We start from the raw sequence: 25,677 nt of genomic DNA, 5'->3' as shown, positions 1-25,677 counted from the left end.
GATTGGAATGAAAACTGACTTTTTCCAGTCCTGTGGCCACTGCTGAATTTTCCATTTGCTGGTATATTGAGTGCAGCACTTTCACAGCATCATCTTCCAGAGTCACACCATAAACAGCGGCAGAGCCAGGAGCCCCACCGAGGCCCTCCCTGCATCTAGCACTGTGATGGTAAAGTCTACGTGTAGCAGTCTAGGACACTGGGATGGACAGGCTGCCCTCTTTGTTTATGTAAGTTATGTGTCTGGCTTCTGTGCACAGCCTTGCTTAGCTGGACCTGTTCAGCTTTTAGACGAGTGGATGTCTTAGCAGGATCACTTGGGCTTCTTCGGCGTTGGCCTGAACATGGGGATTGGACTTGATGATGTTCTTTGACGTATGTGGAGACGCTTAACTAATGGCAGGAACACTGCACTAAGACCTGGCTGTTTCATCTTGATCCTTTCCTATCCCTGGATGATTCTGCTCACTCCCAGGTAGGTGTTGTTGTCTCTCAGTTATGTATTTTAGACCTAGAGGGTTTACCAATATGAACTTCAGACAGTATGCCTAATTATCTCCACAGATATACATCATCCCTGGTCTAAAACATTAAATGAGTATTTAGTGTTAACTAGCTATTACTGTCTTCCCACATGGCACTAGTGGTAAAGAACCTGCCAATACAGGAGACATGAGACGTGGGTTTGACCCACAAGCCAGGAAGATCCTCTGGAGGAGGGTATGGCAACCCACTCCAGTATTCTTGCCTGGAGATTCCCACGAACAGATGAGCCTTGTGGGCTACTATCCATAGGGTCACAAAGAGCTGGACACGGCTGAAGTGACTGAGTATGCACAGCTAATGCTAACTGCAAAACGTGAAGACGTAAAATGTCCATTAGGATCAATGATCAAAGAACACAACACATAACAGACAAAAAAACAAAAATTATATATCCGTCTCTAAAATTTTACCTTAATGCTGAGAATTCAAGTTAACATTTTTTCCCTCCTGGAAAACGCATCATGAAGCTGGTTGAAAAAGCAATTATTAAGCATTCTTCCTTAATGAAAACTACTCAGGCAACATTAACAAGAAAATATTTTAATACTTTCGTAGCACAAAATTAAACTGAGACAGGTTAAGAGGAATGTGAGGGGATCGAGAAAACCATAAATTATATAGCTTTATTTTGCCATAACCTAGATGTTGAGAATGAACACGTGTCCTGTGAGCAGTCTCATTTCTCCTCTTGAAGGCACAGTATGGGTAATGCACCAAACAAACAGGCTTGTCCAATCCCCTGACCTGTCACTTACAATGTGAAAACATTCATCACTACGGGTTCAAATGACAGTCTATCTGTCTGCAGCTCACTTCAACTGCTCCTCAGGCCCCTTTAGGCTGGACTTCTGATTTCTTCTTTCTTTCTGACCCTGAATTCGGTAGAGCTTCTTCCTGAGGTCCTTCTGTCGCTTCAGTTTCTCTTCTTCCTCCTTCTGCTTCATTTTGAAGTGTTCTTTGTTGTGGAGATGCCGCTGCTCCTTGGCTTTCTTCATCTTCTCACTGTGCACTGTACTCAGAGCATCCAGCAGTGCAAGGATCTGACAAGGACAAAACCCACTGAGCATCAAAATATTCTTACAGCTATAGCATGCTTTCGTTCTAAGTTTCAGGGATCTTAAACATTGCAGCTGACTGTATCAAAATGAGAATCAATTCATTAGCCAAATGAATATTAATCTAGTGAAAACTGATCCTGAACTAGGGAATTATAATTTGCATGGAAATATAAGTAGGAGCATACTGACTTAGCAAAATACTTATTTAATAGCCTTGACCACAAAACCACCTTTGTTAATCACTCTATGGATACTCTGTACAGCTGACAGAGTGATGTGCCAGCTGTGTGCTTCTTATTCCCCATTAAAATGCATAAGGCAGAGCATGACTAAACAAAAGAAGGGAAATGGATTCTGGCCTTTCTTCTAACTTCCAGATCTAGTGCCCTGAGCAAGTCTGGCCCTTATCCTTTCCTCATGTAAAGTGAGAATGCAATAAGAATGCCAAGTGGGCATGATTTTCACATCTAAATGCAATGTACTAGAAGCCATCCATTGACAGTACCTTCCTTTCATGAGGCTCCCGTATGACGGCTGGTCTCACTCTGTCCTTTGGAGTCTTGCCTGCCTTTGCCTGGGTCTTGGGCTTGCTCTTAAACGGCAGAGCCTTCTGCAAGGCTTTTGGAATATGCAGTGAATTAAAATGTTTCTTTTGCCTCACAATTGGCTGAAAAAGAAAAAGAAAACAAAGACTATGACATATTTAAATTATGATCTATGCGCACTTAAAATTTGCATGAAATCTTCTCAGTGGATTGATTTTTTCCACAAATCAGTAATACCATAGTTTGCTGACCATGAGAAATGAGGACTCAATCATCCATCAAATATAAATCGCTTCAATGAGCATGTACAGCTACAGGCAAAACAAAGGAATATATAGAATATATATGGAATACATATTTACAATTCTTCCAAGAAATCAACTGTACAAATTTCTACAGTATGGGCAATGGGATCTTAATAGATGGGATGAAAAGATCCAACCTTTCTGTTAATGGCAAATTTAGGCATTATCTTTGGAGCGCTGAGATGGCTTTTTCTAGCCTGACAATAATCATCTAGCTTTTCATCTTGACTATCAGCCTCTCTGGATTTAAGGACATAGTTCTTCTTCCAATGAAGAGCCAAAGTGCCCCCACCCCTGATTCTCATTAAGAAGTTTATTCTGTTTCTGATAAAAGGCTGATTTAAAAAAGCGAGATTTAAACGACAAATGAAGGCAAAACTCTCTCTACATTCGATTTTCAAGCTAACCAAATTCTATACTAAAATTGAGATGACCAAAATCCTCAACTGCTTCAAAAGTAGTTAGTAAGCTGACAGTTTTGCCCTAAACCTTTACTAAAGTAGACTACAGAGAATATTTCTGCAATATCTTTAAATTTATTGTTAAAGACATCGCCCACAATAATATTCAATATTCTGTTTAAAAACCAAAATATTTTAGAATGAAAAGAATTCAGAGAAATATCCTTCTCAAAAATAAGTAAGCTCCACAAACTGGACAACAGGTACTATGTCCTCAAGTATATTTTAAGAGCAATTCATGGTAACATGACTCAAATTTTATTAACTATTTTACAGAAAAACTAATGCCTGGAAAACTGTTTCAAGCAGAATGATAAACCAATACCCTGAATTACTCACTTATTACAAAACAAATATCTACCATTAACACAAACAAATCTTTTCAAATGCCTTGTTAAGCTGTGAACAAAATAATGGACATTCTCAGAGACTAAAACCTGAATGAAAATGGGAATTCAGGCAGGGACTGAGAACTTAAGATTTAAAGGGTAGGATGGCGTGGTGATGGGAGGAAGGCTGAAGGAGGAGGAGACATATGTATACTTAGGGTTGATTCACAATGTTGTGCAGCAGAAACCAACACAACACTGTAATCCTTCAATTTAAAAAAAAAAAGCAAAAAAAAATTCATTGAGCTGTACACACTTATTATTTGTGAACCTCCTCTCCATATGTATGTTACAAGTTAAAGTCACTCAGTCGTGTCTGACTCTTTGTGACCCCAAGGACTATAGTCCATGGAATTCTCCAGGCCAGAATATGGGAGTGGGTAGCCTTTCCCTTCTCCAGGGGATCTTTCCAACCCAGGGATCGAACCCAGGTCTCCCACGCTGCAGGCAGATTCTTTACCAGATGAGCCACAAGCGAAGCCCAAGAATACTGGAGTGGGTAGCCTATCCCTTCTCCAGTGGATCTTGTCGACCCAGGAATTGAACCGGGGATTTCTGCATTGTAGGCGGATTCTTTACCAGCTGAGCTATCAGGGAAGCTGTACGTATGTTAACACTTCATTTCCCATACAGAGAAAACCCACTTTTACCACTTTTTCTGTGTTCCTTCCAAAACAGTCTATGAACATAAACAGATTCACTCAAGTTTAATGTTAGACTTTCTACTTGAAAATTCAAACCACAAAAAAACATTACATACAAAGCTTCTGAATGACACGCATCTACAGAACATATGCGCGACTGTACCTTATAGAGAGAATCCTTGTTGGCTTTTAGTTTGATGCCATGGGCAAGCCGGAGTTGACCAGTTGTCCGCATTCCTGACCAGGTGTCTTTCTCACCAATTGGTTTTAACAAAGATGTTACTGGGTTATAGAAGGCTGGAACGGAGACAGGATACCAAGTTCTCATGAAGACAATATCTGGAAAGAGAGTGTATTTACATTACCATTTTCAGGAGAAGATTCATATCCATCTTAGTACACACACAAAAACAAAATACTCCGAACTTTTCTAGCTGTTTGCATAGTATTTGAAGAGAGACTGTGCCAAGTGAACTACTTTTCAATAGTATAAAAGTTCTCTGGTTGTCCCTGGGTGCAGTGCACAAGATGTTCCAAGTTGGGGGGAACTACAGCTGACTCCTGTTTTTCTTTTCTTTTGATGTGTACCATTTTTAAAGTCTTAATTGAATTTGATACAATATTACTTCTGTTTTATGTTTTGGTTTCTTGGCCATGAAGTATGTGGGATCTTAGCTGCACCACCAGGGACTGAACCCACACCCACTGCATTGGAAGGCAAAGTCTTACCCACTGGACCACCAGGAAAGTCCTGACTCCTGTTTCTAAAGATCTAAACTCCCACCTATAATTCACACTGGCTAGAAATCAATACTGAACAGTCACATGCTGTTAAGAACACACCACAAAGGAGATTTACCACTCATCAGCAATTTATCCTCAAATGTGGCCCGGAAAGCTCCTTCTGGAGCCCGGAGCGCCTTCTTGATCTGTCCCCTTATTCCACTGACCGTTCGAATCACAGCACCTTCAAATTTGGCCACTTCCAAGGCAGAATTAAACATTCCCTATAGATATATATATATAAATATATAAAAAGTATATAGACACAAGTCAGATATTTTACCTCTTAGTTCATAAATATATTCTTGGTTAAAAAACAGACAATAATTCATTGAAGGGTAATAAAACAATCAAAATGTATTTCCCCTCAAAAGTAGAATTACTAGGTCAACAGGAATACAACTTTATTTTTCCTGAAATAACACTAATTAAGACTCTATTGTGAGCTCATAAACATGCTCATTACTGCTATCTTTGAGAAGAAAGGAACAAATGATGTTTATTGGCTGAACTAGCCTCGATGGCCTTTGCTGTCATCTCACGGGGCTGGACTATACAGCTCACATCCTATTACTTATGTGCACACACTCCAAAAATAAAGAAAGCTAGACAAATAAATGCTGATGGTTGTATATTACCTTAAGAACATTTGATGATCATCTTAACTCTATATTTTTAACGGAAACAGCCCACTAATGAAATTTCCAATAAATGTTGTTCAAACTACCCTCCCATGTTATACTGCGTGACATAACAACCATTTCTCCATACCCCTGCCAATAAAGTATTTTGAGAACTGCTTTGTCTATTTTTCTACTGATCTGTTTGACAAACTCAAGATTTTCCCCCTCTCTCAACAGAAACCAAAAAGGTAGGAAACAAAACCTAGTGAATGAGATTACATATTTTCAATATTGGCTCTGTGACAATCTCCCAGGGAAATAATAAATAATAGCCTTAATTACTAAATATGTCTATTTTATTTTGCCTTAAGATTTCTGAGAATATTTAAGTAACACAGAATAATACAAAGGAGTAAACTAAAAATATAGAAAACCAAGTTTAGAGAAGATTTCAAATACTTTTCTGAAAGCATTAGAACTATATCTTAGACCTAAATGAGAAGTATTTCATGCCTCCTTTAACAATATATACATTAAAAATATTTGAATATATAGAGAGATATACAGACCTTAATGAATGAAGTGTTCTTGAAAATTTTATATGGAAAACCAGTTAGTTTTAATTTCTTTACAATTTTTATAGATTTATCCAGATCAAGGACAACTCCTGTGGCAGCTATCCGGAAATCAGGCTAAAAAGGAACCCCCAAAATTTGAATACAGGAAAAATATCAGCAAGAGAAAAACTACATATCTCTGTAATGCAATAAATTACTGAAGTGCAATTCACTTACAGTCACCTAAGAAAGAATATGTGTTGGGAATGCATGTAAGAATTAAAGATTTTAAAATTAAAAAAAAAAAAGGAAAACCTAATGAATGGAAAAAAATAAAATAAAATAAAATAAAATAAATAAATTAAAAAAAAAAAAGAATATGTGAACATATAAACCAGTATTTTAACAAGTTATCTGAAACTATAATACACATAAGCCAAAACTGATGATATCTTGAGCATTTTACTGAGGGTGATTTCATAGTAACACAGTTTCACAAAGATGAATAAATGAAAGGGAATATGAAAATTTGGCTACAATGGCTGAAAAATTAAATTTTGGACATTTAGGATGGATTACATTTGCTCATTATTCTGTTTTCTTTGCTGTTAAATGAGGCCAATAAAACCTGCTCTGATTGGTCAAATGAAGGCTGTGTGAACATACTTTGCTAAACCAGCATCATTAGGGGTAGTCTAATGTCTAGCTGGTATCCAGTGGAAGTCAGAACCCAGTAGAGTGGTTAGCTCATGGTGAGCACTGCTTAAGTAATTTTAGAAAAATATGTCCGTAAAAACATAAAAATATAAAACATTATCAGTACCATTACAATTCTACTTCCCTCTTCTCTGCTCCCACACCTTATTAAAAAGACACAGGAAAATTGAAAGCAAAGAGAAGACTGTGTTAGTCGCTCAGTCATGTCCAACTCTTTGCGACCCCATAGACTATAGCCCACCAGGCTCCGCTGTCTGGGATTTTCCAGCAAGAATATTGGGAGTGGGTTGCCATTCCCTGAAGACTATAAATAACAAAAATGAGTAATTTTCAACTTAAAGTTTCAGGTACATATTCATAATCAAGACATTATTTCTCAAACACAATCTATAAAATAAAACATCCAAGATAGTTACCATATTGCCACTGACAGACTGTACTGCCAAGAACCCAGTACCCTGTGGAGTGATAGGACCTTAAAGGAAACAGAAAAAAATAAAAAATACAGTGAATCACACATTCTGGATTCTGTTTCACATATATACTCCAACCCCAGAAAAGAGAAAAATCTTATGAATTGTGATTTCATGAAAGGAAAAAAGCAAAACTATAATGATAAATCCTAAAAGGTCTAAATTAATCTATAAACAAGTCTATTCTAATCTGTTTTTACCCCAAAAGGTTGCTCCACAATGCATGTGCTGTGGGGTATATTTTAGAAGCCTCTGTCTTCCATTGTGGTCTTCAATATAATAAAGTGGGATGGTTTGAAACCTCCTCCACCCTACAGAAAAAATGATTGGATCTCGGGACTTGAGGATTTTCTTATACCAACGATGTTTCTTCAGACGCATCTGAGGGGAGAAAAGATTTCAGTAAGATTATTGCCTCAAGTATGACCAAAGAACCTCAGCTGTTAAGTATGCAGCAAAGGGTACCTACCTGTACATATCCAACATTGCCCTCACTATTGCCCAGACCACCCAAAATAATTGGGTAATGCGGGTCAAAGTTAAGCACAAATTCACAGGGGACATTTTCTATCTCAATTCGGACATACATCCCAGGTCGAAAACCCTCATACTGAACTCTGGCTTCATCATCTTGATCTTCAAATTCTGCCCGGTTAAGCTATATATATATATGAGAGGGAGAAAAAGAAAACAATTAAAAATCCACAAGGCTGTTATTTTTACTAAATGTAAGATTAACATTTAGAAAAAAGCCAATTTCTAAATAAAGGAATCATGAACAGAATTAGTTAGGCTTTATCCTAGTTAAAAATAATATATGTTTTATCTTTATAGTTTGCTGAGGATATGTCCCAACTGTCTTCTTCTCTGGTGCTCCAAGCTATAGTACAGCAAATACTAACAACTCTGAAGGAAGACTTTAATGCTGGTTGACACACACCCTGAACTTTTCCGTCCACACATTCTCTTTTCACTCTCCAATTATTTCACACTTCTTGTTTCATCAATCAATATCTCCTTCCTCATCCCGATTCTCAACTGTTGACTGTCTCCTAATTCACTCAAAATTTAAGCAATCTAAAAGAACTTCCAACTAGCCCTTCTACCAAGGTTTATATCCATATTCAGCCTTATAGCTCTGCACTATTCAATATGGTAGGAACACATGGCTATTTAAATTGAAATTAATAAAAATTAAATAAAATTTAAGTTCAGTCATTCACAGTAGCCATATTTCAAGTGGTCAGTATCAATATGTGGTATCCATTATCACAGGAAGCTCTAGTGGGCAGCTGTTAAGAGACTATCCATGCCTCAATTTAATCCCAACCTCTACTTGCACCCTAGATCATATACTCTTGTGGGACTTTATTCCAACAAATCTTGCCTGTTATTTCCCTCATCTTAAAACATTTTGACTTCACTTCCTGTAACTACTGCCCCATCTCTCCACTTATCTTTGAAGCAAAATGCCACAGATGTGTTCTAAAGGCTAGTTCCAGTTATGCCACTCCTATCCTCTTAAATGCCCTAAAATTAGACTTTAACCAACACTCCATTGAAATGCTTGTCAAAGTCACTAAAGGCCTCACAATCTAGTGGTCAATTCTGTCTTCATCAAAATTAATACATCAGCAGGATCTGAAACAATTATCACTTCCAGCTACAGTGGTTTCCAGTGTACCTCATGTCCTCTTAGAGTTTTTCTATCTCCTGAGTACTGCTCAGTCCCCACTGCTGCTTCATCCTCTCTGCCCAGCCACCCAGAGTACCTGGGGTCAGTCTCAGTCTTCTCCTCTCCTGCCCCTACACTCACTCCCCAGGTCACGCCACCCATCTCATAGCTTTAAAAAGCAACCAGATGCTGAGGACAGCACATCTCAGTCCCTGGCCCCCAACAGCTCTCCTCATTGACCACCTGACACTCCTCTTGTCCAAAAAGTATCTCAAACTTAACCAATCCCAACTTCATCTTCCTTGGTAGACTGACACCAGTGAAAGGCTTTCCTATTTTACTTATGACAACCCAGTTCTTACAGTAAGTCATCCTTATTTCCCCTTGTACATCTCATATTCAAAGTTCTTTATAAATTACCCACAATGTTCCAGGTGATTTTAAACAGAACTAGCCTTACACTTTGGAGAAGGCAATGGCACCCCACTCCAGTACTTTTGCCTGGAGAATTCCATGGATGGAGGAGCCTGGTAGGCTGTAGTCCATGGAGTCACTAAGAGTTGGACACGAGTGAGCGACTTCGCTTTGACTTTTCACTTTCATGCATTGGAGAAGGAAATGGCAACCCACTCCAGTGTTCTTGCCTGGAGAATCCCAGGGACAGGGGAGCCTGGTGGGCTACCGTCTATGGGGTCGCACAGGGTCAGACACGACTGAAGCGACCTAGCAGCAGCAGCCTTACACTTACCTAGTCACTTCTATCAAAGGTGAATACACACTAGGAATCACTATGTTAGTTAATGACTAACCATACTTCTTTGACTAAATAAAGGACTAGATTGAGCAAACCCTTCAAGTGCATCTTCAGAAATCATATACTTTTAAAAATATTTATTTATATGGCTGCCCTGGGTCTTAGTTGCAGCATGCAGGCTTAGTTCCCCTATGGCATGTAGGATTTTTGATCCCTGACCAGGGAGCAAACCTGCAACCCCTGCACTGGAAGACGGATTCTTAACCACTGGACCACCAGAAAAATCCCTAATAAATCATATACTTAATCTGCTTAAGACATATTAAGGTGTGCTCCAATTTACAGGGATTCTTGGTGGCCCCATCTGTCAAAGCATAACTTAAACACTCACCATCAACTATGTACACATCTTTGTGTCTCTAACTTTAGAGTTCATCAACTCAAACAGCCTGCTCAGCATCCCCAGACAGCAGAGAAAGACCATCTCCCTTTCAGCATTCTACATGTTCTCTTTACTTCTGTATCTGACCTTACATTCAAAGTATCCTTTGAACTCTGATCAAGGAGGGTCTTCAGAAAATCTTCCCTGGAGAGCGCTGGTATGCGCATAAGCCACACAAGGCCAAGAATCACATGCCCAATCAAAATATTCAATCATCACTCCAGGGAGCAGTAATCAAAATACTAAGGCAACGCCTGCATGTAAATAAACACACTGTCTCAAATCACTACATTGTGAGATCCTCAAAAATGGAGGCCATGTCTCAGCCATTTCTGCCTCCTCAACATATAATGCTTAAAATAGATATTAATATAATTCTGGTCAGTGTCTGACTGAAGAAATAATTAGATGACTGCATGAATAAACACACTCATCTGCATCTCGTCCTAGGAGTGCAAACAAGAGGCCCAGATGCCGGTCAGGGAGCAGAGACCTAAACAAAGTTACATACTCACATCACTACTACAACCTTGAAATGAGGCTGATAGGAACTGAGTTTTCTCACCTGTGCTTGTTTCTGCATTTCTCCTTTAAGATCATCAAAGTATGTGCTTTCTCCTTCATCATATTCTGCATCAAACATTTCCTTCAATTTTCTCTTTTTTTCTAAATGCTTTTTCTTGGCACTTTCCTCTGCACTGGGGTCAATTTCTTCTTTAATTTCTTCCTCCACATCTTCAATCTTAAATTTCCAGGAGAGTAAATTTCATGAAAATTTGTGGAAACCTTTTCTTTATATATTAAATATTAAGGCAGATTTTAAGAGTTCTATTTGAGCTGCAAAAATCATAGTTATGCTCATCATGAAAACAAAATAAAACAAAGCCTTTGGCTCTAAATAACAGGCACTGCAATAAGAGACATTTAGACAACTACATTACAATTAACTGCAATTCCTTAATATGGCTGGGAATGCCAAACATGAATACAAGTAACAGCAAGTATCCCCAACCCAAATGCTCCCAGGAACTGTTCTAAAAATATTAGGGAGAACAGGGAATTATTTTTTTAAAACAGCACTTAGTGTAAGAAGAGGAAAATGATGACAAATGACAGTGACCCAGGAGCTAAAACTTTCAATGACTGAAGAATCATAATAAGAAGAGATAATAAGTTTCACTCAAAAAACTCAAGGAATCAAGGATAACAAATAAACCAACATTTTTTACTCTGTTCTCACCCACTTCACTTTTAGGAAGAAATTCATCCAGTATGTAATCTACACAGATAAGCAAGACTTGTGTTTCTCAATATGGGGCCTCCTGCAGAACATACTGACCACAGATCAAGGAAGGGCCAGTGGCTGACAGCGAGCCATGGCCAAGTCATACCTGAGTATCTGGGCCTGGTTTTCCCTTGTGCACGTCCCCGGTTTCCAGGTCTTCAAAGTCACCATAGAGTTCCTCTGGGAAAAGAACATTCAAATGACTCCCCTGCGTGTGACACTCTAGCACCACCAAGCACTAAGTGTTGATTAGTTGAGATCAAACTTCATTTTCATTGTTCTTATAGCTACATACCCCTAAAGAATCCTGCATTTACACAGCCTTCTTTTCCTTGTCAAATTTTGTATTTCATCACCTATTTAGGTTAAGTAAATGAACTTAATCCACTTTTCCATATTTTACTTCAAAATCCCACTTAGCCAAGAGCTATTTTCCCAGGATTAGTGATAGATATTCTGGAGTAGAGAAGCATACAGAGGTAACAAGCATGGCCATGTATATCAGTCCCCAAACCAAATGTTCAAAGAGTGACTTGAAAATCCATGTCATGATAACAACACATGTGAAAGAGTCTCAATGTAAGATTAACACAGTACAACCATATGATATACCTAGGGAAAATCTTGTTGTTGTGTTATTGTTTAGTCACTAAGTTGTGTCTGACTCTTCTTTGACCCCATGGACTGTAGCCTGCAAGGCTCTTCTGTCCATGGGATTTCCCAGGCAAGAATACTGGAGTGGGTTGCCATTTCCTTCTCCAGAAGATCTTCTCAACTCAGGGATCAAAACCAAATCTCCTGCATTAGCAGATGGCTTCTTTACCACTGAACCACCAGGGAAGCCCAGGGAAAATCTTAGATTACATAAAACACAGCATTGAGAGTAACAGTAGTAACCAAAAGGATATTGAGCCCAGAAGTGTTCATCCATTCATTTTTAGAGCTGTAAGTTTAGTTATGGATCCTACCCTTAAAAGAAACAGAGAAGTTAAACTTTGGGAGGCATCATTTAGAAAGGTATCAAAATATTTTCATGTAGCATAAAGCAAAAGGACCAGAAGAGATATAAAAGATGGGAAGATTTCATTTGTAATAAAAATAAAAAAGGATAAAATACTTAGGACTAATCTAAACAAGAAATGTGCTGGAACTTCATTTTAAAAATGCTAAAAGTTTTAATATGGTTTTTAAAGGACACATGGAATAACCTTAGCTGATGCTTTTAAGTGCTTCACATACTAGGCACTGCTCTAAGTTAAGTTCCTTAACTACCCTCTTCAACATGGTTCAATGAAGAAGGTATTATCTACTGAACAAACAGACTACTATGTGTTTGGAAAGGAAGATTCAGTATCATGAAGATTCTAATTCTCTTGTTTACACAGTTACAATGAAAATAATCACCAAGGCTTTCTAGTCTGGAAAAGATGGTATAGACATATTTCCTCTGCTCCTGACTGTGTATAACCATCAACTCCAGAAATGATGCAAGAGCACAAGGGATAACCAAAGGAGAACTCTCAAAGGTGGAAAGACAAAGATGGGTTGGTAAGGGTCCCCAGGACCAGAGGAATGACATAGTGGCCTGCGTCTTCCTATACCACAACCCACAGAAAAGCAACTTAATGCCAGTGTTTCCCAGCTCCCAAGCAGCAAGAGAAGGCAGCCCAGACAGGCTCATTCTTGCCTAAGACTGAACTAGATCTCAATAGCAATCCAGGTAAATCAGGAATCCCACTGACAGTAAGTGATGAGGGAAAGTGCTCACTTTCCCAAAGAGCTTGAATCTCCTTTCCTCCACCGTGATACACCAGGTGCCCAGGGGTTATCAGCAAGGGGGAATTCCATTGGCCATGAGACTCTCCTCTTCCACCTTAGACACAATATGCATCCAGGCAGAACCAAGCAAAGGAGATGCCCAAAGCATTTCACAATTGACTAGCATCTTCAACTTGACTATTAAAGATATGGAAGAAAATAAGATATAGAGAAGGCAGTCTTCTCTGAAGAATACAGTACTTTACTTACCATCTTCTGCTAAGATCTTGGCTGCATCTTTATCCTCTTCCCACTTCCCAGTCACGAAGCAATCTCTGATACTGTTCATAACCTTATAAAGAAAAGACAGCACTCAGTTGACAGGCTCCAATCATTCAATAAATAACCACTTTTAGAAACAGTAGCTGACAATTTGCCTTTAAATATTTTTCAAGATACTTCTATGGATATATTCATTTTAATTCTATGGATATTTTCATTCCGAACTTTGACACAGATAGTATAACAGAGATAAAAAACATACATATCATAGCATTAACAGTGGATAGGGAAATACTATCTGCCTAGTGACTTCATAAGTAAACAATCAGACATTTAACAATTCACTAATCTGTACTTATTGCTGCTGTTTGAAAACTTAATTCCTCTAGCCAATACTCTAACAAAGACAAAATGTCTTGTATGAGTACAACACTGCAAAGAAGTACTGAGGCGCCCAGTCCCAGATCTGCTAGATCATCCAGTATACACATGGAGTGGATGCTAGGTGCACTTCTCAAATACAGACTAAAACTTGTACACAACTCTGTGTTTCAGAGTGCTTCCTAGGGAACCTGACCTAAGACAGCACACGTCCCTCACTGCCAAGGGCTCAAATCTTCACATAATATTTTGATCATGATTCATGTTTTTCATATATAACCCCACTCTCTAAAAGGGGCCTTGGGGGACTTCCCTGGTAGTTCAGTGGTCAAGACTCTGCACTTCTACTGCAAGGGGTACAGGTTCAATCCTTGATCAAGTAATTAAGATCCCACATGCCACATGGAGTGGTGCCCTCCAAAAAAAAAAGAAAAAGTAGCCCCAAAACTAGTATGATTACAATGGTTGCAAAAGCAAGTCTGTGCATTCACTCATCCCTTCATGTCTACAATCACTCACTAATTACTACTGAACATCTGTTCTATGCCAAGAAGCTTTGCTGGCACTGAATGGCAAACTGTTTTAAGAAGATCCTTGCTGTCATGAAGCTTAACAACTGACTTATGGAAACCAGGGATCAAATAAATTTTCAGAAACAGACCCTCCATGATAAAAAACACTCAACAATTTAGACAGGAACTTCCTAAATCTGATAAAGGGCATCTTTAAAAAAACCCACAGCTAACACCATACTTAACAATGAAAGACTGAGAAAACTTTCCCTCTAAGATCAGGAGTAAGGTAAGGATGTCTCCTCTCACCACTTCTATCCAACATTGTACTAGATGTTCTAGTCAGGGCCATTAGGCAAGAAATTTAAATAAAAGGAATCCAGTTCAGAAAGAATAACTATTTCTATTCTCAGGTGGTATGATTTTACATATGCAAAACCCTGAGGAATCCATAGAAAAACTATCAGCACTGCAACCACTGAGACCTTGTGCTCTAGAGCCTGCACACCACAACAAAGATCCCACATGCTGTAATTAAGACCAGATGCAGCCAAATAAATAAATTTTTTTTTTAAAAAGAACACTTGGAATAAATTCAACAAAAGTGCAAAGCTGATACTCTGATAACTACAAAACATTGACAGAAAATATTTAAATAAATGGAAAGGCATCCTATGTTAACACATTAGAAGACAATATTGTTAAGGTATTGATACTACCCAAAATACAGATCGAAAGCAATTCTTATCAGAATCCCAGCTGGCTTCTTTGTAGAAATGGAAAAGTTGATTCTAACATCCAGAAAATCCAAAGGTTGCAGTAAAGAAAAAATATTCTTGGAAAAGAATGAAGTCAGGAGATTCACTTCCTAATTTCAAAACTTACAATGAAAAAAATACTATGATACTAGCACAAGGATAGCTGTATAGATAAATGGAATAGAATTAAGAATTCACAAATAACCCCATGTATCTAAGACCAAGTGATTTTCACCCAGGGTTTTAGGACAAGTCACTGGAGGAGAGAACAGACTTTTCAACAGATGGGGCTAGGACAACTAGATATTCACATGCAAAAGAATGAAGACGGGCTCATCTCACACCAAATTCAAAAATTAATTCAAAATGTATCAAAGACTTAAACGTAACAGTTCAACTATAAAACTCTAACACAAAATCACAGGAGTCAATTTTTATGATTCTGGATTTGACAATGGTTTCTTAGATAAGATACCAAACAAGCAACAACAAAAACACATTGAGATGTGTTGTCCAGAGGGTACCTATAACATGTGGTTATTTAAATTCTAATTAAGATCAAACAAAACAATCAAAATTTTTGTTCTTCTGTCTCAGTAGCCACATTTAAAGTGCCTAATAGCCATAAGTAGCAACATAGGATGGTTCCTTCGCAGATCATTTTATTATCCCTCTTCTGTAGAGAAGAGTGGACTGTGACTAGGATGGACACATGGTGGTTACAGAGGTACTCACCCAGTCAGCCATTAAGTCAATTACTTTATGTGGTTTTTCTATAATCTGTATTAAATTTTGCCCCCCCTCCAAAAAAGGATTATATAAAATAAATTAAAACAGATAATTGATAGTGACTGGCCCTCCCTGACACATCAACTAAACTGAATGATCAAAAGAAGTCAGCCGTGGAAAGGTCAGAAGAACATTCTAGAACAGAAAATAGAAGGCAAGAGGTCTAAGATGGGATTAAACCTTGAAAGTCTGAGAACTGAATGAATTCTGTGACTAGACAGTGATGAGTGGGAGATGAAAATTTACCAGTGTTATGGATATCTGTTTCCTGACAAATAGCAGAAATTCTAAAATGTTAACTCAGGGATATTATATATCTCCTAGTTATAAAACAGAAAATATCTCACATGTATGAAAACCTACATGCAACACTTCAAAATAAAGATTAATAATACTATCCACACTAAGAGCTAACCATTCTCCTTTGTTCCATTAATACATGTATATGGTCTGACTTAAACTCAGAACATATTATTGCTTACTACTACTACTACTACTACTACTACTACTACGTCGCTTCAGTCATGTCCAACTCTGTGCGACCCCATAGACGGCAGCCCACCAGGCTCCCCCGTCCCTGGGATTCTCCAGGCAAGAACACTGGAGTGGGTTGCCATTTGCTTAGAATGCATGAAATACTCATTCCAATATCTGGAGAAATGTCCTCTGTTATGTTATAAAAATAAGCCTAATAAAAGGTAGGCAATTTTGAAATTATATAATCTTTTAGAACAATTCCTGAATTCTCCCGTAAGTTAAATATGCTATTCATACTCAGCCTTACCTCCTCTAAATCCCAATCATGGGGCGCCTCAACATGAAATCTGGAGCAGTCCAAAGAGTCAGCCTTGTGCTTACACTCGCTGGCAGGCTGGCTGACACGAAACAACCCTCCAAGCTCTTCCCCATTATCACCATCTTCTTCTTCATTATCCTCTGTCACTAAAGAAATCACCATGATAGAAAGGTGAGAACAAATCTACCCACTAGAGGACCTGGCACTGAGGCTCCCTCTGCAGTAGATATGGTGATGCCCCTAAGCACATCAGCCACAGACACAGCAAGGCCAGGAAACTAGTGCTCAGCATGTAGTCTGGAGGGAGAATACTGATGGGGGCAGGGAGGGGACGTTTAAAGACAGAGCTTTCAAATATCATAAAGAGTTTCTCTCTAAGAGTGTTGAGTCTCTAATCACTAAGATTTCTCAGGCAAAACTTGAACAGAAATTCTTAAACACCAACCCAACTCAGAGCTCCTAGGTCACACATACTCCTTGGCTTTGTTCTAATCATACAGTAAATAGGAACTGCAATATCAGGTTCGCCACTTTGTCTTTTGCATTACTGAGTCAAGCTCTTTCCATAAAGAACATATATACAAATTAGTAAAACATAAAATCAGAGAAGGGTAAAAGGAAAAAACAGAATGAGTTATACAGAGCACTCATTCAGAAAGAAAAAAACACCTTTAGAGGCAGAATTTTTTCTGATACTAAATTCTACAAAAAAAATTCCCTTGAAGGATTTTCTACAGGGGGTACAAAATGACATAACAGAAGAGTATTCTTATCAAAAGTTTTGTTTTATGGCAAACCCATAAATCTACTTTGTATAACTGATTCACAGTCCTCAGCAGCTGAAGATTAAAGACATCTGCCAAACATAAACTATGACAGCCAGGACTATCTATGGGTGTCACAAGTATGGCAGAAATCCTCTAACCAATCTCATCTCCTTTTCAGAAAACAGTTTAAGAAATTAAAATGAGCTCTTCCACCTGTCCCATAAATAAGCTTTCGAAGGTTTGGAGTTATTTGCTGCTGCCTCAGAAAGGCCTCAGCTGCCTTCCTGGAAAGGTCTTCCTTCCACTTGAGGGCACCTGAAAAGACAACACAGATATCAGTTAAGTCTGTTTATCTGTCCCTATGCTTCAAGCTCATTGCTCATTCATCCTGAAAACCTTTTATGAGTTATAATATTTGAACAGATAACAAAATCTCCCAAACAGCAAAAACTCAAATGTAGACATTCTATCTGTAGAACCTTTTCAGTGCCAAGTTTACAAGGGCAGTTAAATAAATTTAAGCATACCTGAAGTTTCTGTGGAATAGTTATTTTCTTCCTTATAATCTTCTTCTTCTTTGAGTAAGTCTTCTATATCACTGGTCTCATCAATTAAGTTCCCTGACCCCAGTTTCTGACTGCTGACCACTTGAGGTTTTGGAAACTTTTTCCTAATAGCCTCTTCATTTTCTGAATCCTCCTCCTCTGTACTGAGAGAGGAATTTCCTTCAGGTTCATCTTCAGATGCAAACGCCTCTTCAGCTGTGCAATGACCTGAATCTGAAGTGGTGAAAGTTGCTTTTTTCCTCGTCAAAGACTTCTCCATGTTCAAACTATCACTTGAATCATCAGTTTGTAACAGTTCTGGGTTACCACCTTCTCTAATAGCCTTAGATTCTAAAATATCCCTCTCTTCCTCTGCAGTGGAATCCTCTTCTTCACTGCTTTCATCAGCTTCCTCTGCTTCTTCTTCCACTGAGCTCCTCTCAAGGTCATCATCACTGTCAGCAAACGCTGGCAAATCCACCTCAAAGTCTTCTTCCATCTCAAGTTTTTGCCGTTTTATTCCTTTACGAGACATATACTGTTTATCAGTCACTTCAGCATCTGGCCCCTCTTCTGTTTCATCATCACTACAGCTATTTTCCAATCTGTCACCTTCAGACATTTCATCATCTTCATCATCACTATCTCCAGACTCATCTTCCTCTTCATCTCCAAAAATGGCTTTCCGACGCACTCGACCAGTTTTCAAATCCACCTGCTTTTCCTCTTTTGGCATCCACTGCCTATATGAACAAAAAAATGCAAAATAATTCTATTTGTACAATAACCAGCTAAGCCAGCAAGTCAATAAACATGCAAAGAAACAGAAAAAAAAGTCCAGAAATGGTTTTAATGACACAACATATAAAGGAATGATTTGATAAATACTGGAATAGTTATAGCCATATGCAAATTCGTGTATATTTATGCAGTAGCACTCTTCAAAAGAACTTACAGAGAAAATAGAGAAATAACATTAAAAAAAAAAGTCTAATTTTATAAAGAAATGGCTCAAAAGGGAAGTGGGTGCTTAATAGATCTTTTAGAAAACCCATTATTTCCAAGCTTGAAACAGATGATCCTCAGGGAAATAACTGACTCCAGGTCCAAGGCAGGGAAAGTACAAAGCAAGCCTGAGATATCCTATTATTAGAAAGCAAGACGTACTCTGGCACTAACAGGAACATGCCAAAAGGACACAGAAGACAGACTGAAGGGACAATAAAGGCATCACAAGCAATAATGATAGTAATCGCATAATAACAAATAGATTTTTTTCTTGGGGGACTGCCCCCACAGGTTGAGGGATCTTAGTTTCCAAACCAGGGATCAAACCCAGGCCCCAGCAGTAAAAGCACCGAGTCCTAACCACTGGACTGCTGGGAAATTCCCCTTTGAAACCCCATTATTCAATTGTGATACTGAAAAAAAAGGTGAAAGTTCTGTGTCAAAGAATGCCAGCTAAAAAACATAGAAGCAGTAACAGATGACAAATACTGCCATTTTGAAAATACCAACACAATAATTGATAAAGAAGAATCTGGGGTAAGAAATAAAAAACTATCAAACTATTTAATGTAGCAGCATTATATAAAACTGTGAAAAAATCAATTAGAAAAATATTAAAAATTGTACTAAAGGAAAATGGTAAGTTAGAATACATCAATAACAAAATGATGACTATATGAAGAGAATGTGTAGAAAAAGCAAAAGCTTACAATTAGATACAAGAATTTTACATGTTTTATAACTAACTGTAACTATCTTAAAGTATCCACGTACACAAGAATGATCAGAGGAATATTCAAAAATGGTAATAGATAATAATCATCATCATAATAACAGGGATCTTTTAGTGATCCTTCTTATCTGTCAGGCACCATGCTAAGTAGTACATGAGCACTGCTGTGTTTAATCATCATAACTCCTATGAGATATTAGGAAACTGATTTCCCCAAACTGGCAGACGCACTGAATTTAACTACCACAATATACCTGTGGTGTTGGAGGAGACTCTGAGAGTCCCTTGGACTGCAAGGAGATCCAACCAGTCTATCCTAAAGGAGATCAGTCCTGGGTGTTCACTGGAAGGACTGATGCTAAAGCTGAAACTCCAATACTTTGGCCACCTCATGCGAAGAGTTGACTCATTGGAAAAGACTCTGATGCTGGGAGGGATTGGGGGCAGGAGGAGAAGGGGACGACAGAGGATGAGATGGCTCGATGGCATCACCGACTCGATGGACATGAGTTTGGGTAAACTCTGGGAGTTGGTGATGGACAGGGAGGCCTGATGTGCTGTGATTCGTGGGGTTGCAAAGAGTCAGACACGACTGAGCGACTGAACTGAACTGAGTTAGAGGGCAGCTGACGATCTTTTTCTAAAAATGTTTTCCTGTTTATAACTTATAAAATAAGTTATAAAGTAGATAATCTCAATCATTTTCAGCCTAATTTTTATTAGCAGTTATAAGTCACTATTACTTCAGTTCAGTTCAGTCCAGTCCCTCAGTCGTGTCCAACTCTTTGCGACCCCATGAATCGTAGCACGCCAGGCTTCCCTGTCCATCACCAACTCCCAAAGTTCACCCAAACTCATGTCCATCGAGTCGGTGATGCCATCCAGCCATCTCATCCTCTGTCGTCCCCTTCTCCTTCTGTCCCCAACCCCTCCCAGCATCAGGGTCTTTCCAATGAGTCAACTCTTCGCATGAGGTGGCCAAAGTATTGGAGTTTCAGCCTCAATATCCATCATTCCAATGAACATTCAGGGCTGATCTCCTGTAGGATGGACTGGTTGGGTCTCCCTGCAGTCCAAGCGACTCTCAAGAGTCGTCTTCAACACCACAGTTTGAAAGACTCAATTCTTCAGCGCTCAGCTTTCTTCACAGTCCAACTCTCACATCCATACATGACCACCAGAAAAACCATAGCCTTGACTAGACGGACCTTTGTTGGCAAAGTAATATCTCTGCTTTTGAATATGTTATCTAGGTTGGTCATGACTTTCCTTCCAAGGAGTAAGTGTCTTTTAATTTCATGGCTGCAATCACCATTTTGGAGCCCCCCAAAATAAAGTCTGACACTGTTTCCACTGTTTCCCCTGTTTCCCCATCTACTTCCCATGAAGTGATGGGGCCAGATGCCATGATCTTAGTTTTTTGAATGTTGAGCTTTAAGCCAACTTTTTCACTCTCCTCTTTCACTTCCATCAAGAGGCTTTTTAGTTCCTCTTCACTTTCTGCCTTATATACAACCAAAATACCCACTATGTATAGATATAAACAAATTCCCAACCCAGACTAAAAATAATTCACATAAGTCAGATATTACTCCAAATCAACCCACAGGAGATATTACAATACAATCTAAGTAAAAATTTTAGAGACAAGGCATGTGGTTTCTAGACAGAGACCTGAACTCTGCCTGTTATTTTGGCCAATTAAAGTCAAGTGGCTTCAGGACTCCTAAGAAATAAAAGCAACCCATGGAAAAGTCTTTGTAATGTTTGAGAAGTATTCTGAGTCTGTGAAAACTGAACCCTTCATATAATTTCAAGAAAATATCTCCATGTATCGTCATATAAGTGAAGAGCCCTCAGAAACAGAAGCACATACAAAGCAAAGCACGACCAAACCACCAGGAAAGATTCCCACCAAAATGTTTTATGATGGCAAAATGATGTATGACATAATCTTACATAAGTTTTCTTTTTTAATATTAAGAATAGAAAAACAGCACACTTACCCTTGATTGTCTATATCTTCTGACCCCAGTGGTTTGGAATCAGTAAACAGTGTCACTCTACTTGAAGCCATCTTGGCATCAATAGTGGAATGGGTAGAAATGAGACTCTGGACCAGTTCATGAGTGGGCCTCACCTCCTCCTGTCAAGGTCACCAAGAAAGGGAAAGTGAGGAACGCACAAGGATTCTGAAGAAAACACACTGGTTTCAATCATTTCTCAAAATTACCTTAAACACAGTTTCTGAGAACCTTTCTTACTGCCTCAAACAAACAAAAAAGAAGAATTTCTACAACAAAGCCTACAACTGACCTCTGTCCTCATTAAACTCTTCCAAAGTTCATGGAGTAAATCATCTGATAACCTGAATACTGTGTTGTCAATGCTACAGAAAGCAATTATAGAAAAATCTCATTTCAGAACAGTCAAAGAAATAAAAATTTGGAGTCTAGTTTTTAAAAAATGTGTTATCTTCTAATATAAACATTGCACTTTAAGGAATTTACTACATAACAAGATCCCTCCCAGTGAGCAAAGCTGCATGTGTGAGGGCACTCACTATAGCACTCAACTGCTCAAACTAGGGGGACACTGGGACTGAGCCCCATAGTCCTCCAATGATTGGTTCAGGAAACAAAGTTTATCTATACAATGAAATACAACACGGCTATGAAAAGCCTGAAGCAAATATGGGGGAAAACAGATTCACATATTCTTAGGTGCTTCCCAGAAGTTGCAAAAGCATTTACAGTCAGCATATAACAAATACTATCTCTGTCTCTAACACACAAATACTATGTATATGATATCTGCATATAATCATCTAGAATATAATCTAAGTAAATATGTATATGTTTAGAGAAAAACAGAAAGAAAAGAGAATGACCAAAGAGAGCTGGAGAAATGGGAATTACAGGCACCAAACTGCTTCCAAAGCTCACACTGGGTGACATGGGATGCCTGGTGTGTCTTGGCAGCAGGGATGTATGGAGAACATGACTTTCCCTTTCTGCTTGTTGTACTTACATATTCTGAACATTTACAACATGCACTGTGGCCTTTACCATAGATATGATTAAAGATAAAAAGCTTTGTTAAATAAAAGCTCACTACATTACTTCCCATGACTTCCCTCTCACCGATTCCTGGAAGCCATGGCTGCCCCCAAGGTCCACATAGACAGCATCTTTGTCATACAGCACACCACCAACTCCAGAGAGGGGTGCATACACCAACTTCTCCTTCTCATTTAAACAGCGCTTCTTTTGTTGTTCAGGTAGCGCACAAGGGTCTGGGAGGAAACTGACGTCACTCACAGCAAAATCTCCTACACCTGGAAGACAGACACAGAAAGTTGGCGTTCGCTGACAAGTGACTGGTGGCAGAAATGACACAGACAGAAGGCTTCAACCACAAGGGCAAAGCCTGACACTAGCACTGTGCCTGTCCAGCTAAACACCTCCATCAAAGTAGAGGAAATCTGGTCAACTCAACACCTCTGGCGACCAATACAGAGCTGAGTTAACTCTTAAAACTTTAGCAAGATGGCTTTATCTTGTTTGGCCATTTTCTGATTTTCTTGAGAACTGATGCTTTTGAACTGTGGTTCAACAGAGAAGACTCTTGAGAGTCCCTTGGACTGCAAGGAGATCCAACCAGTCTATTCTATAGGAAATCAGTCCTGAATATTCATTGGAAGGACTGATGCTGAAGTTGAAGCTATAATATTTTGGCCACCTGACGTGAGGAACTGACTCACTGGAAAAGATTAAAGGCAGGAGGAAAAGGGAACGACAGAGGATGAGATAGTTGGATGGCATCACCGACTTAATGGACATAAGTTTGAACAAGCTCCAGGAGTTGGTGATGGACAGGGAGGCCTGGCGTGCTGTAGTCCATGGGGTCACAAAGAGCTGCACATGACTGAGCCACTGAACTGAGAACTGAAGTCATGCCAAGAGTTCTACAAATATATTTTACAGCAAAAGGATACCTGGTATGTGAACTTGGCTTTTGTTTTTCAAGTGTGCTCCCCTTAAATAACCATAAAGAGACACCTTCCGGTCACACTTGTTATTTGTTCGAATGTCTTCTGGGTTTGTCAAATCTTCCATCCTAGAAAAACAAACCCAATATTATATGTCAGAAATGAATGTCAGAGTTCTTATAACTCTCTTCACACTTCAATGATTCTCACATTCAGTAATTCACTACACATATTATTTAGAAAAGTATAGAAAATACAAAAATAAGGGAGCAGAGTTCACCATCTACCAGAGAAAAAGAAGCAACACCTGACTATATCTCTCTTAGGCTCTACAGGACCCACATTCCATAAGCGAGACACCAGAAATGGGAAACAACATGCACCTGGGGTTAAGGAAAAGTAGAGAACAAATCCAGAAAAACCCTTTAAGGGAGAAGATAAGCTTTGATCTGGGCTTTTTAGTGTGGCTTAGATTTTGGTAGGTGGAGAAAGGGTATTCCAGGTTGATTAAAAATATGAAAAAAGCATTAAGAAAGGAGAGCACACGGCACATCGGACTGATCAGAGCACCACAGTCCAAAAACAGCATCACTGAGAATTAAGGCTCAAACAGCAGGATGGGGCTCACATCCTATAGCCTTCAAAATCCTCACATTTTTTTTGAACATTTCATACTTTTTTTTTAACTCCTGAAGCCATAGTATCTATAAGTAATGGTACAAAAACAGTAGATATTTTCCATCAACTATACTTCTCTCCATACTTTCAATAAGTAAGACAAAATAGCTTTGAAACACATGAGTCAGGAAGGAAAAAGTTTACATTCACTTTTTACCTGTCTGCCAGGATATAAGGGTGAGAAGTTTGCCACGTAAGAGGTCTAAACTTCATAACTGTAATAAAACGGCCCAGATTGTGAATTTCTTGGTTTTGGTATTCTCCGTGTACCATTCCAGAAAGGTAAAATAGCTTCGCACCCTAAATATTAAGAAAAACAAAAAATCAAATCCTTGTCAATACAGCACCAAAATAAAGGCTTTTAAAGAAGCAATTCTAAGAAAGGGAGACTTCTAGCAATCCACTGTGCCAACGCTTCCAAAACTTCTCTGGCTTCTTTCAGGATTCCTATTGTTAGGGCTTTGTAGAGACAGAACTGCAAATATATTTAGTTTCAAGTTAAGCAGTGGCATCATGTGTCTGGAGTATGGTACATAAGGAACACAGGCTCCTGGGCACAGAAAAAATTCTATGGCAGATGGGACACAGTGGTCTGGGGGAAAGGAACAAGGGTTAGTGTGTGTGCACTATAGTTCCTGGTCCTGCAACAAGGAAAACCTTTGGATAAATTCTATTAAATCACCAATTCAAAATACTTAAGAGCGAGACACTGCCTGGTGCAGGAGGGATGCAGAGACAAATGAGACCCAGAAAGAGGTCCAGAACAAAGACTATCTAAAGGCAATATTTCAGGGACTATGAACAGATATATTAAGGAAACTAAGGAGGTGATCCTGTAGAGATGTTTGTTAATCTCTCCTACTTATTCTATTTTCAAAGGATTACAGTGTTAGTATTCAATAATTAATTCTTTTCCTACCGGGTAGACTTCTGTCCAGAACCTATGTTTTAGTCGCTTCTTTGTTTTCTTCAGTTGCTTATTATGCTTGAAGGAATCCAGGTGAGTGAGAACACCCATAATTTTAGGAAAGCCATGTACTTGGCAGATGTTTAGAAATTCAAATGTTTCCATTTCAAACCCAAAGCTGGCATCTATAAGCATCAAAACCTAAAAACAGAAGACACAATTTCTTAAGGAGGCTACCCAAAATAGACCACCACCAAACTATGGCTCATGAGCCAAATCTGGCCTATCACTTGTTTTATAACTGAAGTTCTACTGGAACGCAGCCAGGTGGATTTGTTTATGTATTGTCTATACTGCACCTGCACTACAACCGCCAACTTAGTAACAACAGAAACTGGGACCCACAAAGCCTAAGATATCTACTATGTTGTCCTTTATAGAAAAAGCTTGCCAATTCCTGCTCTAGACTAAATCAAATGATTATTTAGGGAATCACCATGATAGAGAAGAGCACTA

At 38.8% G+C, this 25,677-nt stretch overlaps 1 protein-coding gene across 3 annotated transcripts in view; it reads right to left on the bottom strand.

Moving 5' to 3' along the window:
- Window positions 1-1,069: 1,069 nt before the first annotated feature.
- The window catches only part of BMS1 (BMS1 ribosome biogenesis factor), a 30,198-nt gene continuing 5,590 nt past the window's right edge, over window positions 1,070-25,677 (bottom strand). For all 3 annotated transcript variants that reach the window (XM_069572505.1, XM_069572506.1, XM_069572507.1), the window contains exons 5-23: window positions 25,174-25,362; window positions 24,412-24,554; window positions 23,583-23,704; window positions 22,729-22,922; window positions 21,592-21,731; window positions 17,827-18,587; window positions 17,513-17,614; window positions 16,521-16,678; window positions 13,285-13,366; window positions 11,363-11,436; window positions 10,537-10,713; window positions 7,570-7,758; window positions 7,301-7,481; window positions 7,044-7,102; window positions 5,923-6,045; window positions 4,807-4,954; window positions 4,111-4,286; window positions 2,109-2,270; window positions 1,070-1,585 (exon numbers count right to left, since the gene is read on the bottom strand). In XM_069572505.1, the coding sequence (XP_069428606.1) occupies window positions 1,355-1,585; window positions 2,109-2,270; window positions 4,111-4,286; window positions 4,807-4,954; window positions 5,923-6,045; window positions 7,044-7,102; window positions 7,301-7,481; window positions 7,570-7,758; window positions 10,537-10,713; window positions 11,363-11,436; window positions 13,285-13,366; window positions 16,521-16,678; window positions 17,513-17,614; window positions 17,827-18,587; window positions 21,592-21,731; window positions 22,729-22,922; window positions 23,583-23,704; window positions 24,412-24,554; window positions 25,174-25,362 (3,411 nt within the window). In that variant the 3' untranslated portion in view covers window positions 1,070-1,354. The remainder of the gene's footprint in view (window positions 1,586-2,108; window positions 2,271-4,110; window positions 4,287-4,806; window positions 4,955-5,922; window positions 6,046-7,043; window positions 7,103-7,300; window positions 7,482-7,569; window positions 7,759-10,536; window positions 10,714-11,362; window positions 11,437-13,284; window positions 13,367-16,520; window positions 16,679-17,512; window positions 17,615-17,826; window positions 18,588-21,591; window positions 21,732-22,728; window positions 22,923-23,582; window positions 23,705-24,411; window positions 24,555-25,173; window positions 25,363-25,677) is intronic.

The sequence above is a fragment of the Ovis canadensis genome, chromosome 25 (genome assembly GCF_042477335.2).
Source record: "Ovis canadensis isolate MfBH-ARS-UI-01 breed Bighorn chromosome 25, ARS-UI_OviCan_v2, whole genome shotgun sequence".
Classification (NCBI taxonomy): Eukaryota; Metazoa; Chordata; class Mammalia; order Artiodactyla; family Bovidae; genus Ovis; species Ovis canadensis.
This window is presented reverse-complemented; position numbering and strand designations above follow the sequence as displayed.